General features: G+C 36.2%; 1 protein-coding gene across 2 annotated transcripts in view; it reads right to left on the bottom strand.

The window, feature by feature from the left end:
• The window catches only part of CADM2 (cell adhesion molecule 2), a 1,116,362-nt gene that overhangs the window by 110,167 nt on the left and 985,062 nt on the right, over window positions 1-21,133 (bottom strand). For both annotated transcript variants that reach the window (XM_030939707.1, XM_030939705.1), the window contains one exon: window positions 15,359-15,449. In XM_030939707.1, coding sequence (XP_030795567.1) covers window positions 15,359-15,449 — 91 coding nt within the window. The remainder of the gene's footprint in view (window positions 1-15,358; window positions 15,450-21,133) is intronic.

Raw genomic sequence — 21,133 nt, 5'->3', positions numbered from 1 at the left:
TTATTCTCTTTTTTTTTTTAAAAAAAAAGGTCATTTAAATTGGTTTTGTAATTCATTAATAAGCCACAACTTGCAATTTGAAAAACACTGCATTAGTGACCCAGAGTGAGAGTGCTGTATCCCAGGGGTTCTATTGTCCCTATGTTGCAACGCTGTTATATTTTCACTGTTGCTTCTATGTGATTGCATCACTATCTTCATCCTTGCAATTGTAAGTGGTGGTGCTTAAGTCCGTCATGCCTCACATTTCCGTGACATCTCCTGGCCCCACGTTATCATAGGTGCTGCTCTATTCTCCGTCCTTTTAAAGTCTTATCTTTTGCTTTCCTTTCTGTTTTCCTTGAAGCACTTCCAGTACTCTGGATTTGCAAGACTTGGGCATTAGAGCCCACCTCAATCACTGAGAAAGTCTGCTATTCAAATTGGAGATTTTTGTAAATGTTTTTATTTTCTACATTTTAAACACTGGCACTGTTTGCTGTTTATTTTATTTTATTTTATTTTAGCTTTGAAATTTAGAAGCTTCTATATGTTTGAGTTTTTGTATGCCTGGATTGAGGTTATATACATACTGTAAAATCATGTGTAAAAAAGATGTGTAATGCAAGAAAATTTATTTTAGGATGTATTTTTTGATAAGTGGCTAAGGAATAAGAATTTTTCAAGTTTCATTATTAATTAAAATAATAGCACATCTCTATAGTGATTCTGAATTAAATCTATTTTTCACATTTTATTTCCTATGTACATTTATGCAGAAATGGTAGTCAAGATATTTAACAGCTGGTATAATAGGCAGGCAATAATCCATTTCTCAGTAAGTTGTACTGGTGACTACTAGAGGGATATTAGTTCCAAATTTATGATACATGTTATAAAAAATGCAAAAAGAAAAGGCAAATCTTATTGAATAGCATTAGACCAATAGACTAACTTTTAAAAATACATAAATAATTCCAGTATTTTAATTGTTAAAATGTTGAGTGATTATTTTTCCGCAATCTTCTACAACTGCCATGTTGTTCAATTTACTATATAAACACATACGCAATGTTTCCAAATTTTAAAGGGTAAAATGCTTAAATGTCATCTCAAAAATCAATGTATTTTTAAAACTATGAATTTTAAACCTATGAGCAAAAGAGTGCAAGTCTGAAGATCTACTGAACGTCAGTACCATTCCAAAATGGTGTCTTAAATGTATTGAGACATGTTTGGTGTAGGGTTTTCCAGTGAACATTTACATAATCCCTCAAAATAATTGGCTTTTTGTTGCAAGAAAACTGCTTACCTGGAAATGTTCAAGAAGCACATTTCCTCTAAGGATCTATCACCGTGGTTCTGCAAGCTCTTATGGGACTTTCACAAGACATTGGAACATTTAATCGAAAATGATTGAGTGCCCAACACACCACAGATGCCCATGCCCAGTCTAAATAACAGCAGTGGAGAGTACCGAGAGTCAGCTTCTTGTTTCAAAAACAAAACCAAATATATTCGGTCTCATTTCCAAGATAATCACTTGTGTGTTTCCAGAGAGTCAATGTGTGATTAAATTTTGAAACCATAAAATTGAAGCAAAAGACCATATGGACCTCAGAAAAGAAACTCATTATGGAAAGGACTGCACATATTTTTTTTTTTTTTTCAATTTTGAAAATTTAGAACGAATTTTCCAATATTATATCTTTGAAGACATTTTGGAAGAAACTGACTGTATTGCTTTTAATTTTTAATTAATTAATTGAGACAATTTTGCGTTTCTCTAGATACCAAAACACAAAGTAAAACACATACACAGACACACACACACGCAAACACACACACACACACCAATCTAAATGCTCTGTATCCTTTATTATCCAATTACTGCTGGTTTAATAATATTTATATGATAAGGAGATGATCATTATGTTTATTCCACTAATAATTTTAGCAACATTTTAAACATAACATTTAATAAGAAAGGCATATTCTTTTTTTTTTTTTGAGATGGAGTCTTGCTCTGTCACCCAGGCTGGACAGGCTGGAGTGCAGTGGCCGGATCTCAGCTCACTGCAAGCTCCGCCTCCCGGGTTCATGCCATTCTCCTGCCTCAGCCTCCCGAGTAGCTGGGACTACAGGCGCCCGCCACCTCGCCCGGCTAGTTTTTTGTATTTTTTAGTAGAGACGGGGTTTCACTGTTTTAGCCAGGATGGTCTCGATCTCCTGACCTCGTGATCCGCCCGTCTTGGCCTCCCAAATTGCTGGGATTACAGGCTTGAGCCACTGCGCCTGGCCAAGAAAGGCATATTCTTGAGGAGTGTTTTATTTTAAAATTCTGCTTATTTTATTTATGCTCTAGGCTTTCCATTGTATTGCACTGCATTGATACTGTTTTGGCACAGAAGATGGGTGATTTCTGCATTTCCAACTGAGGTACCAGGTTCATCTCACTGGAGCTTGTGGGACAGTGGGTGCAGGACAGGAGGTGCAGCCCACCGAGCATGAGCCACGGCAGGGCGAGGCATCGCCTCACCCAGGAAGCACAAGGGGTCAGGGAATTCCCTTTCCTAGCCAAGGGAAGCTGTGACAGACGGCACCTGGAAAATCGGGTCACTCCCACCCTAATACTGTGCTTTTCCAAGGGTCTTAGCAACCGTCACACCAGGAGATTATATCCCGTGTCTGGCTCAGAGGGTCCCATGCCCACAGAGCCTTGCTCATTGCCAGTACAGCAGCCCGAGATCAAACTGCAAGGCCGCAGCAAAGCTCTGGGAGGGGCACCCGCCATTGCTGAGGCTTGAGTAGGTAAAAAAAAGTGGCCCAGAAGCTCCAACTGGGTGGAGTCCACCACAGCTTAAGGAGGCCTGCCTGCCTTTGTAGACTCCACCTCGGGGGACAGGGCGTAGCCAAACAAAAGGCAGCGGAAACCGCTGCAGACTTAAATGTCCCCGTCTGACAGCTTTGAAGATAGTAGTGGTTCTCCCAGCATGGAGTTTGAGATCTGAGAATGGACAGACTGCCTCCTCAAGTGGGTCCCTGACCCCCACGGACCCTAACTGGGAGGCACCTCCCCACTAGGGGCAGACTGACACCTCACACGGCCAGGTACCCTTCTGAGACGAAGCTTCCAGAGGAACAATCAGGCAGCAACATATTCATCTCAGCAATATTCACTGTTTCACAGCCTACGCTGCTGAGACCCAGGCCAACAGGGTCTGGAGTGGACCTCCAGCTAACTCCAACAGACCTGCAGCTGAGAGTCCTGACTGTTAGAAGGAAAACTCACAAACAGAAAGGACATCCACACCAAAACCCCATCTGTACATCACCGTCATCAAAGACCAAAGGTAGATAAAACCACAAAGAAGGGGAAAAACAGAGCAGAAAAGCTGAAAAGCCTAAAAACCAGAGCACCTCTCCCCCTCCAAAGAAACACAGCTCCTCGCCAGCAGTGAAACACAGCTAGATGGAGAATGACTTTGACGAGTTGAGAAAAGAAGGCTTCAGATGATCAAACTTCTCCGAGTTAAAGGAGGAAGTTGGAATTCATCGCAAAGAAGTTAAAACCTTGAAAAAAGATTAGATGAATGGCTAACTAGAATAACCAGTGTAGAGAAGTCCTTAAACGACCTGATGGAGCTGAAAACCATGGCACGAGAACTACGTGACGAATGCATAAGCTTCAGTAGCCGATTCAATCAACTGGAAGAAAGGGTATCAGTGATTGAAGACCAAATGAATGAAATGAAGTGGTAAGAGAAGTTTAGAGAAAAAAGAGTTAAAAAGAAGCAAACAAAGCCTCCAATAAATATGGGACAATGTGAAAAGACCAAATCTACATGTGATTAGTGTACCTGAAAGTGACGGGGAGAAGGGAACCAAGTTGGAAAACACTCTGCAGGATATTATCCAGGAGAACTTCCCCAAGCTAGCAAGGCAGGCCAACATTCAAATTCAGGAAATACAGAGAATGCCACAAAGATACACCTTGAGAAGAGCAACTCCAAGACACGTAATTGTCAGATTCACCAAAGTTGAAATGAAGGAAAAAAAAATGTTAAGGGCAACCAGAGAGAAAGATTGGGTTACCCACAAAGGGAAGCATCAGACTAACAGCGGATCTCTCAGCAGAAACTCTACAAGCCAGAAGAGAGTGGAGGCCAATATTCAACATTCTTAAAGAAAAGAATTTTCAACCAAGAATTTCATATCCAGACAAACTAACCTTCATAAGTGAAGGAGAAATAAAATCTTTTACAGACAAGCAAATGCTGAGAGATTTTGTCACCACCAGGCCTGCCCTACAAGAGCTCCTGAAGGAAGCACTAAACATGGAAAGGAACAACTGGTACCAGCCTCTGCAAAAACATGCCAAATTGTAAAGACCATCAATGCTAGGAAGAAACTGCATAAACTAAGAGCAAAATAACCAGCTGACAGCATAATGACAGGATCAAATTCACACGTAACAATATTAACCTTAAATGTAAATAGGATAATGCTCCAATTAAAAGACACAGACTGGCAAATTGGATAGAGAGTCAAGACCCATCAGGGTGCTGTATTCAGGAGACCCATCTCACATGCAGAGAAACACGTAGGCTCAAAATAAAGGTATGGAGGAAGATCTGCCAAGCAAATGGAAAACAAAAAAAAGGAAGGGGTTGCAATCCTAGTCTCCGGTAAAACAGACTTTAAACCAACAAAGATCAAAAGAGACAAAGAAGGCCATTACATAATGGTAAAGGGATCAATTCAACAAGAAGACCTAACTATCCTAAATATACATGCACCCAATACAGGAGCACCCAGATTCATAAAGCAAGTCCTTAGAGACCTACAAAGAGACTTAGACTCCCACACAATAATAATGGGAGACTTTAGCACACCACTGTCAACATTAGACAGATCAACGAGACAGAAAGTTAACAAGGATATCCAGGAATTGAACTCATCTCTGCACCAAGCGGACCTAATAGATATCTACAGAACTCTCCACCCCAAATCAATAGAATGTACATTCTTCTCAGCACCACATCACACTTATTCCAAAATTGACCACATAGTTGGAAGTAAATCACTCCTCAGCAAATGTAAAAGAACAGAAATTATAACAAACTGTCTCTCAGACCACAATGCAATCAAACTAGAACTCAGAATTAAGAAACTCACTCAAAACCGCTCAACTACATGGAAACTGAACAACCTGCTCCTGAATGAGTACCAGATATCGAACGAAATGAAGGCAGAAATAAAGATGTTCTTTGAAACCAATGAGAACAAAGACACAACATACCAGAATCTATGGGACACATTTAAAGCAGTGTAGAGGGAAATTTATAGCAATAAACGCCCACAAGAGAAAGCAGGAAAGATCTAAAATTGACACACTAACATCGCAATTAAAAGAACTAGAGAAGCAAGAGTAAACACATTCAAAACCTAGCAGAAGGCAAGAAATAACTAAGATCAGAGCAGAACTGAAGGAGATAGAGACACAAAAAAACCCTTCAAAAAAAAATCAATGAATCCAGGAGCTGGTTTTTTTAAAAGATCAACAAAATTGATAGACTGCTAGCAAGACTAATAAAGAAGAAAAGAAAGAAGAATCAAATAGATGCAATAAAAAATGATAAAGGGGATATCACCACCAATCCCACAGAAATACAAACTACCATCAGAGAATACTATGAACACCTCTACACAAATAAACTAAAAATGTAGAAGAAATGGATAATTTCCTGGACACTTACACTCTCCCAAGGCTAAACCAGGAAGGAGTTGAATCCCTGAATAGACCAATAACAGGTTCTGAAATTGAGGCAATAATTAATAGCCTACCAACCAAAAAAGTCAAGGACTAGACGTATTCACAGCCGAATTCTACCAGAGGTACCAGGAGGAGTTGGTACCATTCCTTCTGAAATGATTCCAATCAATAGAAAAAAGAGGGAATTCCCCCTAACTCATTTTATGAGGCCAACATCATCCTGATACCAAAGCCTGGCAGAAACACAACAAAAAAAAGAGAATTTTAGACCAATATCCTTGATGAACATCGATGCAAAAATCCTCAATAAAATACTGGCAAACCAAATCCAGCAGCACATCAAAAAGTTTATCCACCATGATCAAGTGGGCTTCATCCCTGTGACACAAGGCTGGTTCAACATATGCAAATCAATAAACGTAATCCATCATCTAAACAGAACCAAAGACAAAAACCACATGATTATCTCAATAGATGCAGAAAAGGCCTTTTACAAAGTTCAACAGCCCTTCATGCTAAAAACGCTCAATAAATTCGGTATGGATGGAACATATCTCAATAAGAGCTATTTATGACAAACCCACAGTCAATATCATACTGAATGGGCAAAAACTGGAAGCATTCCCATGAAAACTGGCACAAGACAGGGATGCCCTCTCTCACCACTCCTATTCAACATAGTGTTGGAAGTGCCGGCCAGGGCAATCAGGCAGGAGAAAGAAATAAAGGGTATTCAATTAGGAAAAGAGGAAATCAGATTCTCCCTGTTTGCAGATGACATGATTGTATATTTAGAAAACCCCATCTTCTCAGTGCAAAATCTTCTTAAGCTGATAAGAAACTTCAGCAAAGTCTCAGGATACAAAATCAATGTGCAAAAATCACAAACATTCTTATACACCAATAACAGACAGAGAGCCAAATCACGAATGAACTCCCATTCACAATTGCTTCAAATAGAATAAAATGCCTCGGAATCCAACTTACAAGGGATCTGAAGAACCTCTTCAAGGAGAACTACAAACTACTGCTCAACGAAATAAAAGAGGACACAAACAAATGGAAGAACATTCCATGCTCATGGATAGGAAGAATCAATATCACGAAAATGGCCATACTGCCCAACGTAATTTATAGATTCAATGCCATCCCCATCAAGCTACCAACGACTTTCTTCACAGAATTGGAAAAAAATTACTTTAAAGTTCACATGGAACCAAAAAAGACACCACATTGCCAAGACAATCCTAAGCCAAAAGAACAGAGCTGGAGACATCATGCTACCTGACTTCCAACTATACTACAAGACTACAGTAACCAAAACAGCATGGTACTGGTACCAAAACAGAGATACAGACCAATGGAACAGAACAGAGCCCTCAGAAATAATACTACATATCTACAACCACCTGATCTTTAACAAACCTGACAAAAACAAGAAATGGGGAAAGGATTCCCTATTTAATAAATGGTGCTGGGAAAACTGACTAGCCATATGTAGAAAGCTGAAACTGGATCCCTTCCTTACACCTCAAACAAAAATTAATTCAAGATGGATTGAAGACTTAAATGTTAGACCTAAAACCATAAAAACCCTGGAAGAAAACCTAGGCAATACCATTCAGGACATAGGCATGGGCAAGGACTTCGTGTCTAAAACACCAAAAGCAATGGCAACAAAAGCCAAAATTGACAAATGGGATCTAATTAAACTAAAGAGCTTCTGCACAGCAAAAGAAACTACCATCAGAGTGAACAGGCAACCTACAGAATGGGAGAAAATTTTTGCAATCTACTCATCTGACAAAGGGCTAATATCCAGAATCTACAAAGAACTCAAACAAATTTACAAGAAAAAAAAAAAAAAAAAAAACAAACAACCCCATCAAAAAGTGGGCAAAGAATACGAACAGAGACTTCTCAAAAGAAGACATTCATACAGCCAACAGACACATGAAAAAATGCTCATCATCACTGGCCATCAGAGAAATGCAGATCAAATCCAATATGAGATATCATCTCACACCAGTTAGAATGGCGACCATTAAAGTCAGGAAACAACAGGTGCTGGAGAGGATGTGGAGAAATAGGAACACTTTTACACTGTTGGTGGGACTGTAAACTAGTTCAACCATTGTGGAAGACAGTGTGGCAATTCCTCAAGGATCTAGAATTAAAGATATCATTTGACCCAGCCATCCCATTACTGGGTATCTACTGAAAGGATTATAAATCATGCTGCTATAAAAACACATCCACAAGTATGTTTATTATGGCACTATTCACAATAGCAAAGACTTGGAACTAACCCGAATGTCCATCAATGATAGACTGGATTAAGAAAATGTGGCACATATACACCATGGAATACTATGCAGCCATAAAAAAGGATGAGTTCATGTCCTTTGTAGGGACATGGATGAAGCTGGAAACCATCATTCTCAGCAAACGATCGCAAGGACAAAAATCCAAACAATACATGTTCTCAGTCATAGGTGGGAATTGAACAATGAGAACACTTGGACACAGGAAAGGGAACATCACACACTGGGGCCTGTCGTGGGGTGGGAGGAGCAGGGAGGGATAGCATTAGGAGAGATACCTAAAGTAAATGACTAGTTAATAGGTGCAGCACACCAACATGGCACATGTATATACATATGTAACAAACCTGCATGTTGTGCACATGTACCCTAGAACTTAAAGTATAATTAAAAAGAAAAAGAATACAATATAATCTATTTTTAATATATATATATATATATATATAACAGAATTGAACAATTATTGGTCTCATTATAAAATCTAGGCAGAAACTATTTAGGTATATTTAGGTCTGTTTAGAAACTCTTTAAATAATATTTAGATATGCTAACAAAGCTTTGAGCCTACATAACTGGTATTTTTCTTTTTCTTTTCTTTCTTTCTTTCTTTATTTATTTTTATTATACTTCAAGTTCTAGGGTACATGTGCATAACGTGCAGGTTTGTTACATATGTATACTTGTGCCATGTTTGTGTGCTGCACCCATCAACTCGTCAGCACCCATCAATTCATCATTTATATCATGTATAACTCCCCAATGCAATCCCTCCCCCCTTCCCCCTCCCCCCTCCCCATAATAGGCCCCAGTGTGTGATGTTCCCCTTCCCGAGTCCAAGTGATCTCATTGTTCAGTTCCCACCTATGAGTGAGAACATGCGGTGTTTGGTTTTCTCTTCTAATAACTGGTATTTTTCTAACAACTATTTGATTGAAATATGGGCTGTCCTAGCAGTTTAGAAGAAGTCTTCAATGCTTCCCAACATTATTGAATTACTGTGAAAAAAAATCAATGCTAAAAATCACTGGGTAAACAAAAAACAAAAAAATACAACCATCATTGTTGTTACTATAAAAGGAAAACTTGCTTGTAATCCCAGTTCTACCATTTATCAGCTGTGTTCAACATATAACTTGAACAAGGCTTGTTTTACCTCATCTAAAAAAAATTGAAATGATTACAACAGTCTTTGTAAACCTTTTACAACATAATAGTTGTGTGATTTAAATTAAACAATTATGCGTGAGAGAAAATTATGAAAAACTATGCCAAAACAAGGTCTTATAAATCTTTGACCCTGGATTCGTCACCACTCCTGAGCCAAACCATCTACTTAGTTAGGGTTGCTGAAGGCCTTCCAGATCTGCATTTGTTCTTTGTCAAAGCTTGCTAACCACTTAGTCCCTTTCATCCCAATAAAACTGCTTCAGAGTGTAGCCTTTCCCACACGTATCAAACTAAGACTCAATCTTAATTCCTTCTCTTCCTTGCAAATTGATCTAAACTTGTGTTACCTTAAAATTAAGGTAAATTAGTGAAGGGGCTTTTCCTGTGGCTCAGGATTTTCCAGTGTCTCATTTTAACTATTTTGGATTTTACGCCAACCGAGGTTCATGACACTGCCTCTCTTCTCTCTAATTTATTACTATTATTGTTTAACTTCAAATAAAATATCCAAGTTGCTATATCAGTTTTGTCATGACTTCAGTCTGGGTTCCTTTGCTGTTTAAATATGCTTTTGAAAATACAGACCCATTGTCCTGAAATGTGTTTATTTTGCCTGAAGTCTTGGATTCCATTGCCTGAGAATATATGTGAGATGATAACTCAGTTGTCAGAACTGCCATAATAGCCTAATATTAGCATGTGTATTAAATATATAATTAAGACCTCAGAGTTGGAAATTTGCTGAGATACACTGTACGTATTTCCTTGATCAAATAATAATTTATCATCCTCATTGTCATGAGGTATCATACAATTACTTGGAGGCTGATATTTCATATACACTGTCATTATTAAAACTACCTGTTTGCTAAATTTTGTGTTCTTCATTTTAGAGATAAAACTACTAGATGTGCAACAGTGAACCCTAATGTAAACATTGGACTTTGGTGTCATGATGATGAGTCAGTGTAGGTACATTGATTATAACAAATGTAAAATTTTGGCATGGAATGTCAATACTGAGGAAGGCTGTGAGTGGGTGAGGGCAGGAGGTATAGGAGAAATCTCTGTACTTTCCACTCAATTTTGCTGTGAACCTAAAACTGCTCTAAAAATAAAGTTCATCAATTTAAAAAAAGGAAGAAAATAAAATACTTGGTGTGGTTAAGTGATTTGCTCAGGACTACTCAGGCCATGGATATCCAAAGATTTATAATTTAAACCTAGGTCCTCATTCTCTTTCTACAATACCCCAAAACATTCTGTGCCTCAAAGCATGACAGCTTAGGCATCCTATTTGAAAATAACATACAGGTCTCGATGATTAATTAGAGATTTTCTATATAGCAGGAGAGAGGTAAATATTCTGTAATAACAACTGCTACATATTAGGTCAAATAATGTAAAATTGCTATTATAGATTAATATTATTTTAAAATACATATTTCATCTTATTTTGGTAAACAACATTTCACTCTAGATGATAACTTGCTTTCTGTAATTCCTGGTTTATTTTGTCATTTCGTCTGATGGTAATTGGCCTGTATAATGATTAGCAAATAACCTGTGACTTGTAAAAAGGTAAATCTTAGGCTAGGAAAATTGACTTTGTATAAAACTGTTCTGCTTTAATTTTTTGTCTTTTTTTTTTTTTTTTTTGGATGGAGTTTTGCTCTTGTTGCCCAGTCTGGAGTGCAATGGCGTGATCTCGGCTCACTGCAATCTCCACCTCCTAGGTTCCAGAGATTCTCCTTGCTCAGCCTCCCCAGTAGCTGGGATTACAGGCACCCACCACCCACGCCTGGTTTTTTTTTTTTTTTTTTTTTTTTGTATTTTTAGTAGAGACGGGGTTTCACCATATTGCCCAGGCTGGTCTTGAACTCCTGACCTCAGACCTCAGAGGATTCTCCTGCCTTGACCTCCCAAAGTACTGGGATTACAGGTGTGAGCACCCAGCCTTTTGTCTATTTTTTGTTTGTTTGTTTAAAATTCTCTATTATGCTAATAGAAAAATACATTAATATATACATATCAGAGTTCTTTAATTCTTGATCATTTCAAAAATAGATGTGCAATTATTTCTCTAAAACATCTCACTAGTTGCTGTATAGTATGTGATCTGTCTTCCTAAGGATTAAATTCTTTCTTCTTTTATAGAATTGGAATGTTATGTGCTGTGCAATTATGCATACTAAATTTATGGCAAAAACAAAAGAAAAATTGTGGTTACCCGAAAGTAAAATAGTAAGTACAACATAAACATTGTGCTGGATATATAGAAAAATTTATCAATACCATAATTATTTTCTTTTACAGAATGGATGCCAAATACATATTTATCTCACTGAAAATGTCACATCGCTTTTTTGGAGGTGAATTTAAAAAGCATTGCACATTTGATTAAAATGAATGATGACTCATTAGTTACAGCGTGTTGGGGGCAACCTCATACCATTTAAGGTCATGACTTGAATGTAATATAAAGGTTTCATGATGTGTATGTGTGTGTGTGTGTGTGTGTGTGTGTGTGTGTGTGTGTGTTTTCCTTTACTTTTGTAAACGGATAATGCTACTGCCTGAAAGCTGTCTGGGAAGTCAGCCAACGAAAGAAGAGGGTTGCAACAACTCTGGCGACTTGAAAGAAAAGTGGCTGGCATTAGCTTGGTCCGCACTTTAAACTAAAATTAAAACAATGGACAGACATGTACAGTAATCTCTCTTTTAAGGAAAGAATAGAAAGCTTCTATAGTAGTGTCAAGTGGAACAATTTGGTCCTGGCCCAAGTTATGCAGCTGTTTCACAGGAAAATGGCAAAAGGCTTCAGTCCAAAGCAGGCAAATAAGGCATGATTGTTCATAAACAGTCACTGGGGCCCTCACATTTAGAACAAGGAAAACAACATTAGCATAAAGAAGGGCAGGTTCGGAACACCAGCCTCAGTGCAACTTGAGCCATGCCATGATGTTGTGATTTACACAAAAGATAGTGGTGTGATTTTGCCTACTACTAATAAACCTAATTATTGTGAATAACTTATTCTTCAAAACATATTAGTCAAATACTTTTTAAGAAACAATGAAGATTTGACCACAAATTAAATGCATTAATGAAGACAGCTACAGGATATAAAGAAATCATACAGCCACTATTCATTCCTGATTTTCACATGCTAATGAGATGTGGGTCAGGTAAATGATAAAGATGATAAATATTAAGTGCTTGGGGCCTCACTCAAAGGCTAAGCTATAGTGTTGCTTCTCAGTGGTTCTTAAATAACAAAATGAAGATACAGGTACAATAGTTGCAAAGTAATGGAGTAGAACTTTGACAGTGATTACCGGAGTGAAACAGGTCATTCTAACCTGCTGATTGAGTATTTCACACATTTCATTTCAACTCCCACTCTTTTGTTGCTATTTTAAAATATGCAATACTCCCCATTATATGTGTTATTATTGTTATGTTTTATTTTAAAATGTGTTTGACAAATTTTTTTCTTATCCCTCTTCCACTTTTTGATTCATTTTTTCAAGTTGATAGTCTTTCCTTTAGTGACTATCTTCACTTCCCTGCAACCTACTAACTCCCTGATTAAACCATTTCAATTTGCATCCTGTTCTTTTTGCTCTAGTAAGACTTTTCTTTATGATCAGTAAGATTTCCTTCTGGGAAAATCCAATTATTTCAGACTTCTCTTGTTTTTTGTCCTCTCTGCCTCATCCGGCACTGTTGGAAATAGTATACAAACTACAGAAAGGCTAAAAATGAGACTGTTTTTAAAGGATCAATGCCTTCCTCTAATGGAGAAGATAGTTACTGTAACAATCTAGAGAAGTTTATTTAAGATGATTATGAAGAATGAAGAAAAAGCAGTAGTCTAAATGAAGAAAAGTATCAAAGAAGTTGATTCTAACTTTAATGCTAATGTCCTGACAGTCTGCAAGGAAATATGATAAAGGAGAAGTTGTGAATGAGAATATAATACAAGAAATCACTGAATACATATTTACTTGTGGACCATAGCATACAGAATATAACATTGGGATCTGTGAAGATGAAGGCAACATATCATGACTACTTTACTTTGAAGATGTTGTAGAGCTTATGAGTTATTTGCCAAAAGCTACCATATTAAATTACAGATTTTTATGTGGTTATGAACCCATACCAGAAATGATTAGTTTGGTAGAAATTCGACAAGTTTCCAGAAATAATATAAATATAGAAGAAAGCCTAATAAAGGAGGATGGCAACAGTGAAATATATCATGAAACTAGCCAGTTCACTGCCCTAAAGCATCTAGGGGCTCAACTTCATTGGTAAAAATCATTGTCAGTCCCATTCTAGTTTTTCAAAAGCAACTTTAGCTAGAATAAATGGAAATTTACATTTAGCAATTGAAGTAGCAGCACATAATTGAAAGAGTTAAGGGTTTGGGCAAGACTGAACTGAATTCAAATTCTCACTCACTCATTTTAAATCTGGATAAATAGGAAAATTTAGTTAAAACTTTAGTTGAGCCTTAGTTTTCTCTTCTGCAAAATAGGAAGCCTTTCTTATTTCCTTTCTCTGTTTGCAAAATGATAGTAATCAGGAAACTTCTGACAAAAGGTAATATTTTCCATTTTATAAGTCTCTTGAAATTTGTATTCTTAAATAAAATAAATGAGAAATGTTGCGCTTTTCATTCATCTGCAGTGCAGAGGATTATTACACATCCAAGATTATTTCTAGGTAACTGAAAAGAGATTAAAAGAAGACACATTCATTCAACCATATCTTAGATGAGTGATATAAACTACTTAAATATTTAATTATATAAAATGTAAAGTCTAATGATTTCCATAAGTAAAATAATGTTTCTACAGTTGGAAGTAGATATGGAATCAAAGAATCATTGTAAGACAATCGGATGCTACTAGAACAGGCACTCATTTATTTTCAAGCATTCTATAAAGCATGTTCCCTAATTTCACCTCATTTAATTGCATAAATTGTGCATATAATCCAAATGTATACAAACGTACTTTTGGATAAATCTGAAGGAAAGAAGAGCAAAAACAATGTTTGCAAAATAATTACTAGAAGAGAGAACAGTTTAAAAATATCAAAACTGTGGTAAAGAGGGCATGGTTTTATTAATATGGTAAAAAATATAATACATACACTTGATGAAGTTAAAATGTCAGGCATCTATCATACAATTATTTTAGAAAAATTCCTGATGGGACAATATGAAACATCCTTAAATAATATAAATGTTATTGGAGGCAAATTTTTAGTAATTTAACCTGATTTGCCAGAAGCAATCTCATATAGTTATATACAAAGAACAATTTAATTCCTTCTATTAAAATTTAAACAGAACTCAAATAAATTGGAATCTTTTAAAAAATCAAGTAAATTTCATAAAGCTAGGCCTAGAGTATTCCTATATTAGAATGATCATGTTGCTTTCAAATAGAATTTAAATAATCCATATTTAAATATCCATATGTAAGTTCTGCTTAATAATTGGTATTCTTTGACTAGCTATTTATAAACACAAATTTCAAAAGGTGAAGTTTTAGAGTTGAAGTGACATTATCACATTGACGTGCCTATATTCTAATAATGAAATTACTTTACAGTTAAGCACATTGAGTTTGTGACCCATTACTTGTTTCATTGGGTGTTTCATAAGAAATATAGATTTGATTTGCCTTTTATGAAAATCATTCTCCATGTAACTTTAAAACCTGGACATATTTTGGGGATGCTTCGGTATTTTCTATGTTTTTCATGGGAGAACTAAGTTCAACAATGGGCAGCTTTTAGAGTCTGATGATATAAACAGTGACTGATACACTCCATTCAGGTTAAAATATCTTACTGGAAAAAATAAAAAAGAAATACCATCTGGAAATCTTCCCAGAAACTTCACTAGATGACAAAGTAAAAACCAATCTTCCATAGACATTAATGAAGACATGGTTCATGGGGTTATCTGTTCTAGAGATCACTTTGTCCACCAAGAAACGACAAAAACTGTGGATTTCTGCAGTTAAAGCCTGTAATCAAAGCAAGATAACAGAAAAAAGTAAAAAGCTTTATTGCTTATTAACTCACTTACAGTGGTTTTCCTTTGGATTCACAAGTCAAAATTAAAGGCTGTCCTTCTTGTGGAAAAGGAGTCGATGGTATAATCTTAACTGATGGTGTATCTAGAAACAAAAGAATATTAAGAAGGGTGATTAAACACACACAAAACTAGATATTTAATAACTGTGCACCATGCTGTGTGTTCAGCATTTCTTACATATTATTTATAATTGTGTATATTTACAAAGGGTTTCTTAGATTTGGTAAAATAGGGTGTGTGATTTAAAAAGCTAACAACCTGTCTATGCAAAGCGAACAAAAATACCTCAATATCTCCTGAGCACCACTGTTGTATTTTTTCTGAAATCTGAATTTAAAAGTGAAATTGCAGAAAGTGGTTCAGATGAATATCAAGCATTTCATACAGTTGTTTCTTAAACTATTTATAGATGGCTATGAATACTATTATTATGGGCTGAATGCATTCATGTGCATCTGAATAACAACACTTTCATTGTTACAGGAATACCAGGGACTCACAATAAGGAACCCACAATGAACTCAAGATCAATTACTGTCTCACAAGCGTTATGCAGAATCTTTTCAAAATGCAACGATGTGGCACTGGGTACATGCGGCTGGCTCTGAAGTACAGCTAGTGAGTCACTTCGAATAGCATTGATGATTTTATTAAAAGTTAACATTTGTTATATATGCTACTGCATGTTTGTTAGAAAATTATTTGTTCTCATTTAACAATAAATCATCCCTAGTGAGAATTAAAGAATATTTTCAGACATTTATATGTATAACTTGTATGACATACAATATTCCTTAATCAACACAAAGATAAGATATTTCACAGAAGAAATGGAAAATGAGCTCAAAAAAGGGACAATATTAACACATTCTTTCTTTATGAGACTTTGCTAGTCCTGGCATTGTCTGGTCCACAGTCAATGTGGAATCATCTTCTCCTCTTATCTTCACATTCTCTACAATAAACAAAACAGGCTCGGAACTCTCCAGAAGATCACAATTATTCTTACTCTTCCCTTCTTAGCTGTAACAGAAGAATTGATCTGCACTGTTATTAGACACATTCTTTGATTTTGGAGCCAGTTAAATGAGTTACTATCAATTGTGTAATTTTTAAGTGGGTTACCTTATCTAAGGAAAATATTATTTAGATGTTTCATATATAGAATAATAAAGTATAATATAAATGTAATAGTTTATATCATACTTTAAAATTATGTATGCTTTTCAAATGCATTCTCTGTCAATTCTTTAAACAAGAGAATGCATTTAAGATAATAAAAAATAATATTCTGGTTGCAAATAAGCATTTCAAATACATCAGAGTAAATATTTGTGGTGTAAAATGACTTAGGAAGAAAAATTAATCTGAAGAAATATGATACATATTCATCATACTTTTTTAACTGTTAGAAAAACATTGAGTATCAGATTTAAACATACTTTATTAATTTTTTCCATTATCAGCACATCTATGGAATCAGTTATTGACTAGGATAATCATATAATTTCATCTCTGAAGCAGGACATTTTTAAAAGAAAAAGAGAAAATATTAATGTGTGAACCACACTGTTCTGGTCAAACTGAGGTCTATGGTCTTTTGACCTCTAACTAAACATATATATAGCAAAATGTATTTTCCCCATGATGTATTATAAAGGAAAGTTTAATTTTTATGGAAAAAGTTTGAGGTGAAAGATCAGATATGTATAATTTTGGGAAACAGAATTATGTTAACATGGGTGTCTGTGATGTTTAATTTTGTGTGTCAATTTGACTGTGCCCTGGGGTATCCAGCTATTCGACCAAACATTATTCTGGGTGTGAATGTGAGGCTGTTTTTTGGATGAGATTAACATTAAAGTTGCTAGACTGAGTACAGCAGATGGCACGCCATGATATGAAAGGGCCTCATCCAATTTCTTGGAGGACTAAATAAAATAAAAAGGCGGCTCCTCCTCCAAGTAGAAAAGAAATCTTCCTGCCCGATGTCGTTTGAACTGCAACACTGACTTTTTTTCCTGCCTTTAGAATAGAATGGAAATTTGGGGTCTTTCTGGGTCTTGATCCTGAGACCTTTGGACTGGAACCATGTCATCAATTCTCTTCGTTCTCAGGCCATTAGACTCAGAGTGGAACTAAGCCATTGGCACTCTTGGTCTTCCAGCTTGCTGACTCACTTTGCAAATCTTGGGATTTCACCTCCATAATCGTATGGACAATTCCTTACAATAAATCTCCTTTTATATGTATGTACAGCCTATTGGCTCCATGTCTCTGGAGAACCCTAACACGGTGTCAGTGTCCTCACAAAGAGACCCAGAGGCGTGTCTTTTATTGAGCGGGGAATGTGCCAGGTGGTAATCTCAGGAAGCTCTGAGAAGTGAGACAGGAAGGGAAGGAAGTAAATGAAGCCTGTGTTATTGACCAGACTACCCTGTGAGCAAAGCAAACTGAGTTCAATTCCACTGTGGAACTGAGAGTGAGTGGAAGACGTGACTCTGAGTTACCTTACTTGATGGGCAAGAGACAGGACTGTTTATGGAATATGTATCGTCTTTGGTTGAGGACTGCTCGCGGGGGTGGGGGTGGGGGAGGTTGGTGAGGAGGAGGTGTTGTTTCCCAGGCACTTTTGCCCTTCTCAGTACACAAAAATAGTACGTGCCAAAGGGAAATGGAAGACTGCCATCAGGATCTGCTTTAGTAAGGTAAATTACACGGTGGCCGGCAGCTGTGAGAAAAGAGGAAGGCAAAATGTGGCTTAGCTCTGCCTGTTTAGTTTGAGCAGTACAGGAGAGGCGAGAATATGTGCAACAAATGTTCCCTTGAAGCATGTTTCAGCATTCCCTTTAGATCTGGCACACAGAATTTCCTTTATAAGCAAACGCCAAAGCAGGTAATATTAAACTTAGCACACATTTCCATAAAACTCTCAGGAGTAACCTAAATAAACTCTAAGTTACTAAAAATCAAGAGATGTAAGACAGTATTCATTTATTTGACTTCAAAATTATTCCAAGTGTTTGATTAGTTCCTGTTTCTAAGACTTATCTTTCCAAATAAATAAGGAAACAAAAAAAGGAATTTATGTAAAGATAATTTTTAAAAGGAGATTTAAAAAATTGTCTTCCTTAGATTTCCTTCATGAATACCTATGCCTCATCTGCTCCTCAACCCCCTCCCTGCCACACACCTACTCCTGGTTCAACTCTCGGGTCCCTGGCTACACTTTCTCAGATTCTGTTGGATGGTATTTTTCTATGTAGCCTTTAAATGTTTAAGATCAGGGTGAATGGGATTCAAATTCTGTTCTCTTATGATTTTCTCTAGGCCTTTTAAGCCTCACTCATGTCTTTAGTTTCCATGTACTTACCAATCACTCATGGATTTGTATCCTAGTTCTGTTCTGCTTCGCAAGCTTATTTATGTGCAATGCCTATGTGGCATGTTCACTTGGATATCTAAAAGGCCTGGCACATTTGATGTATTCAAAACAAACTCAGTCTCCAATCCTCCCCCAACATGTTTCTCCTTCATAGATCTCTAACTCTATAGATACGACTAGCATCCATGCAGTGACATATACCAAATACCTACTGTTTCCTTGTTTTCTCTATAATCAATTACCTCTGAACTCTTGTTAATCTATCTTCTAAATAATTTTCAAATTAATTCACTATTTTTTCATAGTTCCATAGCCACTATTTTAATCTAGTTTGCCAAAATAGTAAGTGATCTCCTTTGTGTCAAAATTTTAACCCTTTAAATCTTACTCTTACAACTAAACAAAACTGTCTTCTCAAAACGTAAATCTGGTCACATCAACTTACTAATTAAAACCTTTCATAATCGTTTATCTTAAAAATTATTAAACCATTTAAGTCCTGCATAGCCTCTATCCTTTATGTTCTTGTCTTCTAATATTCTGTTTTATTATTTGAATTCCAGGCAATTTTATTTTTATCAAGTTCTTTAATAAATGTGTTTCATTTTGCCTTCATACAAATTATCAGAAAGGCTCCATTTTGGAGAGATTCCTTGCTTATTTAATTCTTACATGTTTTAAAAATCTTAATTCAAATGCCATTTGCTAAGCGAATCATTCATTACCTTTAAATCTGATCAGATACCACTGCTGCAGTTCCTTTTTTCACCCTTGTGTAATGTTCTTTTTAAAAGTCATGGATATATCCTCCATGTCTTGCATAGTGTTTAAAAAAAGTGTGTGCTTAATAAATAATTATTAAATGAGTGGAAGTAATCTTTTTATTTTCTTTTTTTTAGACAAGGTCTCACTCTGTCCCCTAGCCTGGAGTGCAGTGGTGTGATCACAGCTTACCGCAGCCTCGGCCTCCTGGGCTCACATGAGCAATCCTCCAGCCTCAGCCTAGTAAGTAGCTGGGACCACAGGTGTGCTCCACCATGCCTGGCTAATTTTCTTTCTCTCTTTCTCTCTCTCTCTTTCTTTTTTCCTTCCTTCCTTCCTTCCTTCCTTCCTTCCTTCCTTCCTTCCTTCCTTCCTTCCTTCCTTCCTTCCTTTCTTCCTTCCTTCCTCCTTCCCTCCCTCCTTCCTTCCTTCCTTTCTTTCTCCCATTTTTGAAGAGATGGAGTCTCACTGTGTTGCCCAGGCTGGTCTTGAACTCCTGGCCTTACATGATCCTCCCACCTTGGCCTCCAAAAGTGCTGGGATTACAGGTGTGAGCTACTATGCATGGCCAGCAATAAACTTTGTGATATATCTTTTCATCATCATTTTATTACACTATTGTAAAATATTTTTAAATGCTTAATTGAAATTTATCAGTGTCTGATGTTTAGAATGTAGATGAACAAGATTAACATTATAATGAATATTAAATATTAATTAATATTTAATTATTAAGTGATAGAGTTATTAATATATCAATTAATTAACATATAATTAATGTTAAATATTTAAGTTGCAAACCTTAGGTTAACTTTTAATCTTAGTTCATAGTTAATTTAATGTGGAGTACTATTCAACCATAAAAAGAATGAGACCCAGTCATTTTTAACAAAATGGACGCAACTGGAGATCATTATGTTTTGTGAAATAAGTGATGCACAGAAACACAAACATCACATGTTCTCACTTATTTCTGGGATATAAAAATCAAATCAATTCAACTCATAATCATAGAGCGTAGAAGGATGGTTACCAAAGGCTCAGAAGGATACTGGGGTTTTGAGAGGGAGGTAGGAATGGTTAATGAGTACAAGAAGAAAATCAGAAAGAATGAACAAGACCTACTATTTGATAGCACAACGAAGTGACTATAGTCAATAATAATTGAATTATACATTTTAAAATAAGTTGCAGAAGGTAATTGGACTGTTCGTAACTCAAAGAATAAATGCTTGAGGGGATAGATAACCCATTCTCCATGGTGTGCTTATTTCACATTGCATACCTGTATCAAAACATCTCATGGACCCCATAAATATGCACGCCAATTATGTACCCACAGAAAGTTTTAAAAAAGAAAAATTTTCTTAAATGGATATTGCACACTCTCTGTTACAAATAATCTGCATTGGATATCATTAGGTAACAATTTTCTATGTTGATAAAAATGCCAATTTCTCTTTAATGCAAATACCACATGTGTAAACTATTTTTTACTCACCTGATTTTGGCAGAGGTAGTTCTCAATTGTGAAGACATTTATTTAATTATTCAGCCAAAGCTAGCTTATATTTCTATGATGCAAATTATTCCTCTTTAAATATGCTATTTTAGAATAG

Source organism: Rhinopithecus roxellana, chromosome 1 (genome assembly GCF_007565055.1).
Source record: "Rhinopithecus roxellana isolate Shanxi Qingling chromosome 1, ASM756505v1, whole genome shotgun sequence".
Lineage (NCBI taxonomy): Eukaryota > Metazoa > Chordata > Mammalia > Primates > Cercopithecidae > Rhinopithecus > Rhinopithecus roxellana.
Note: the sequence above shows the minus strand (reverse complement) of the source record. Positions and strands in the feature narration are given on the sequence as shown.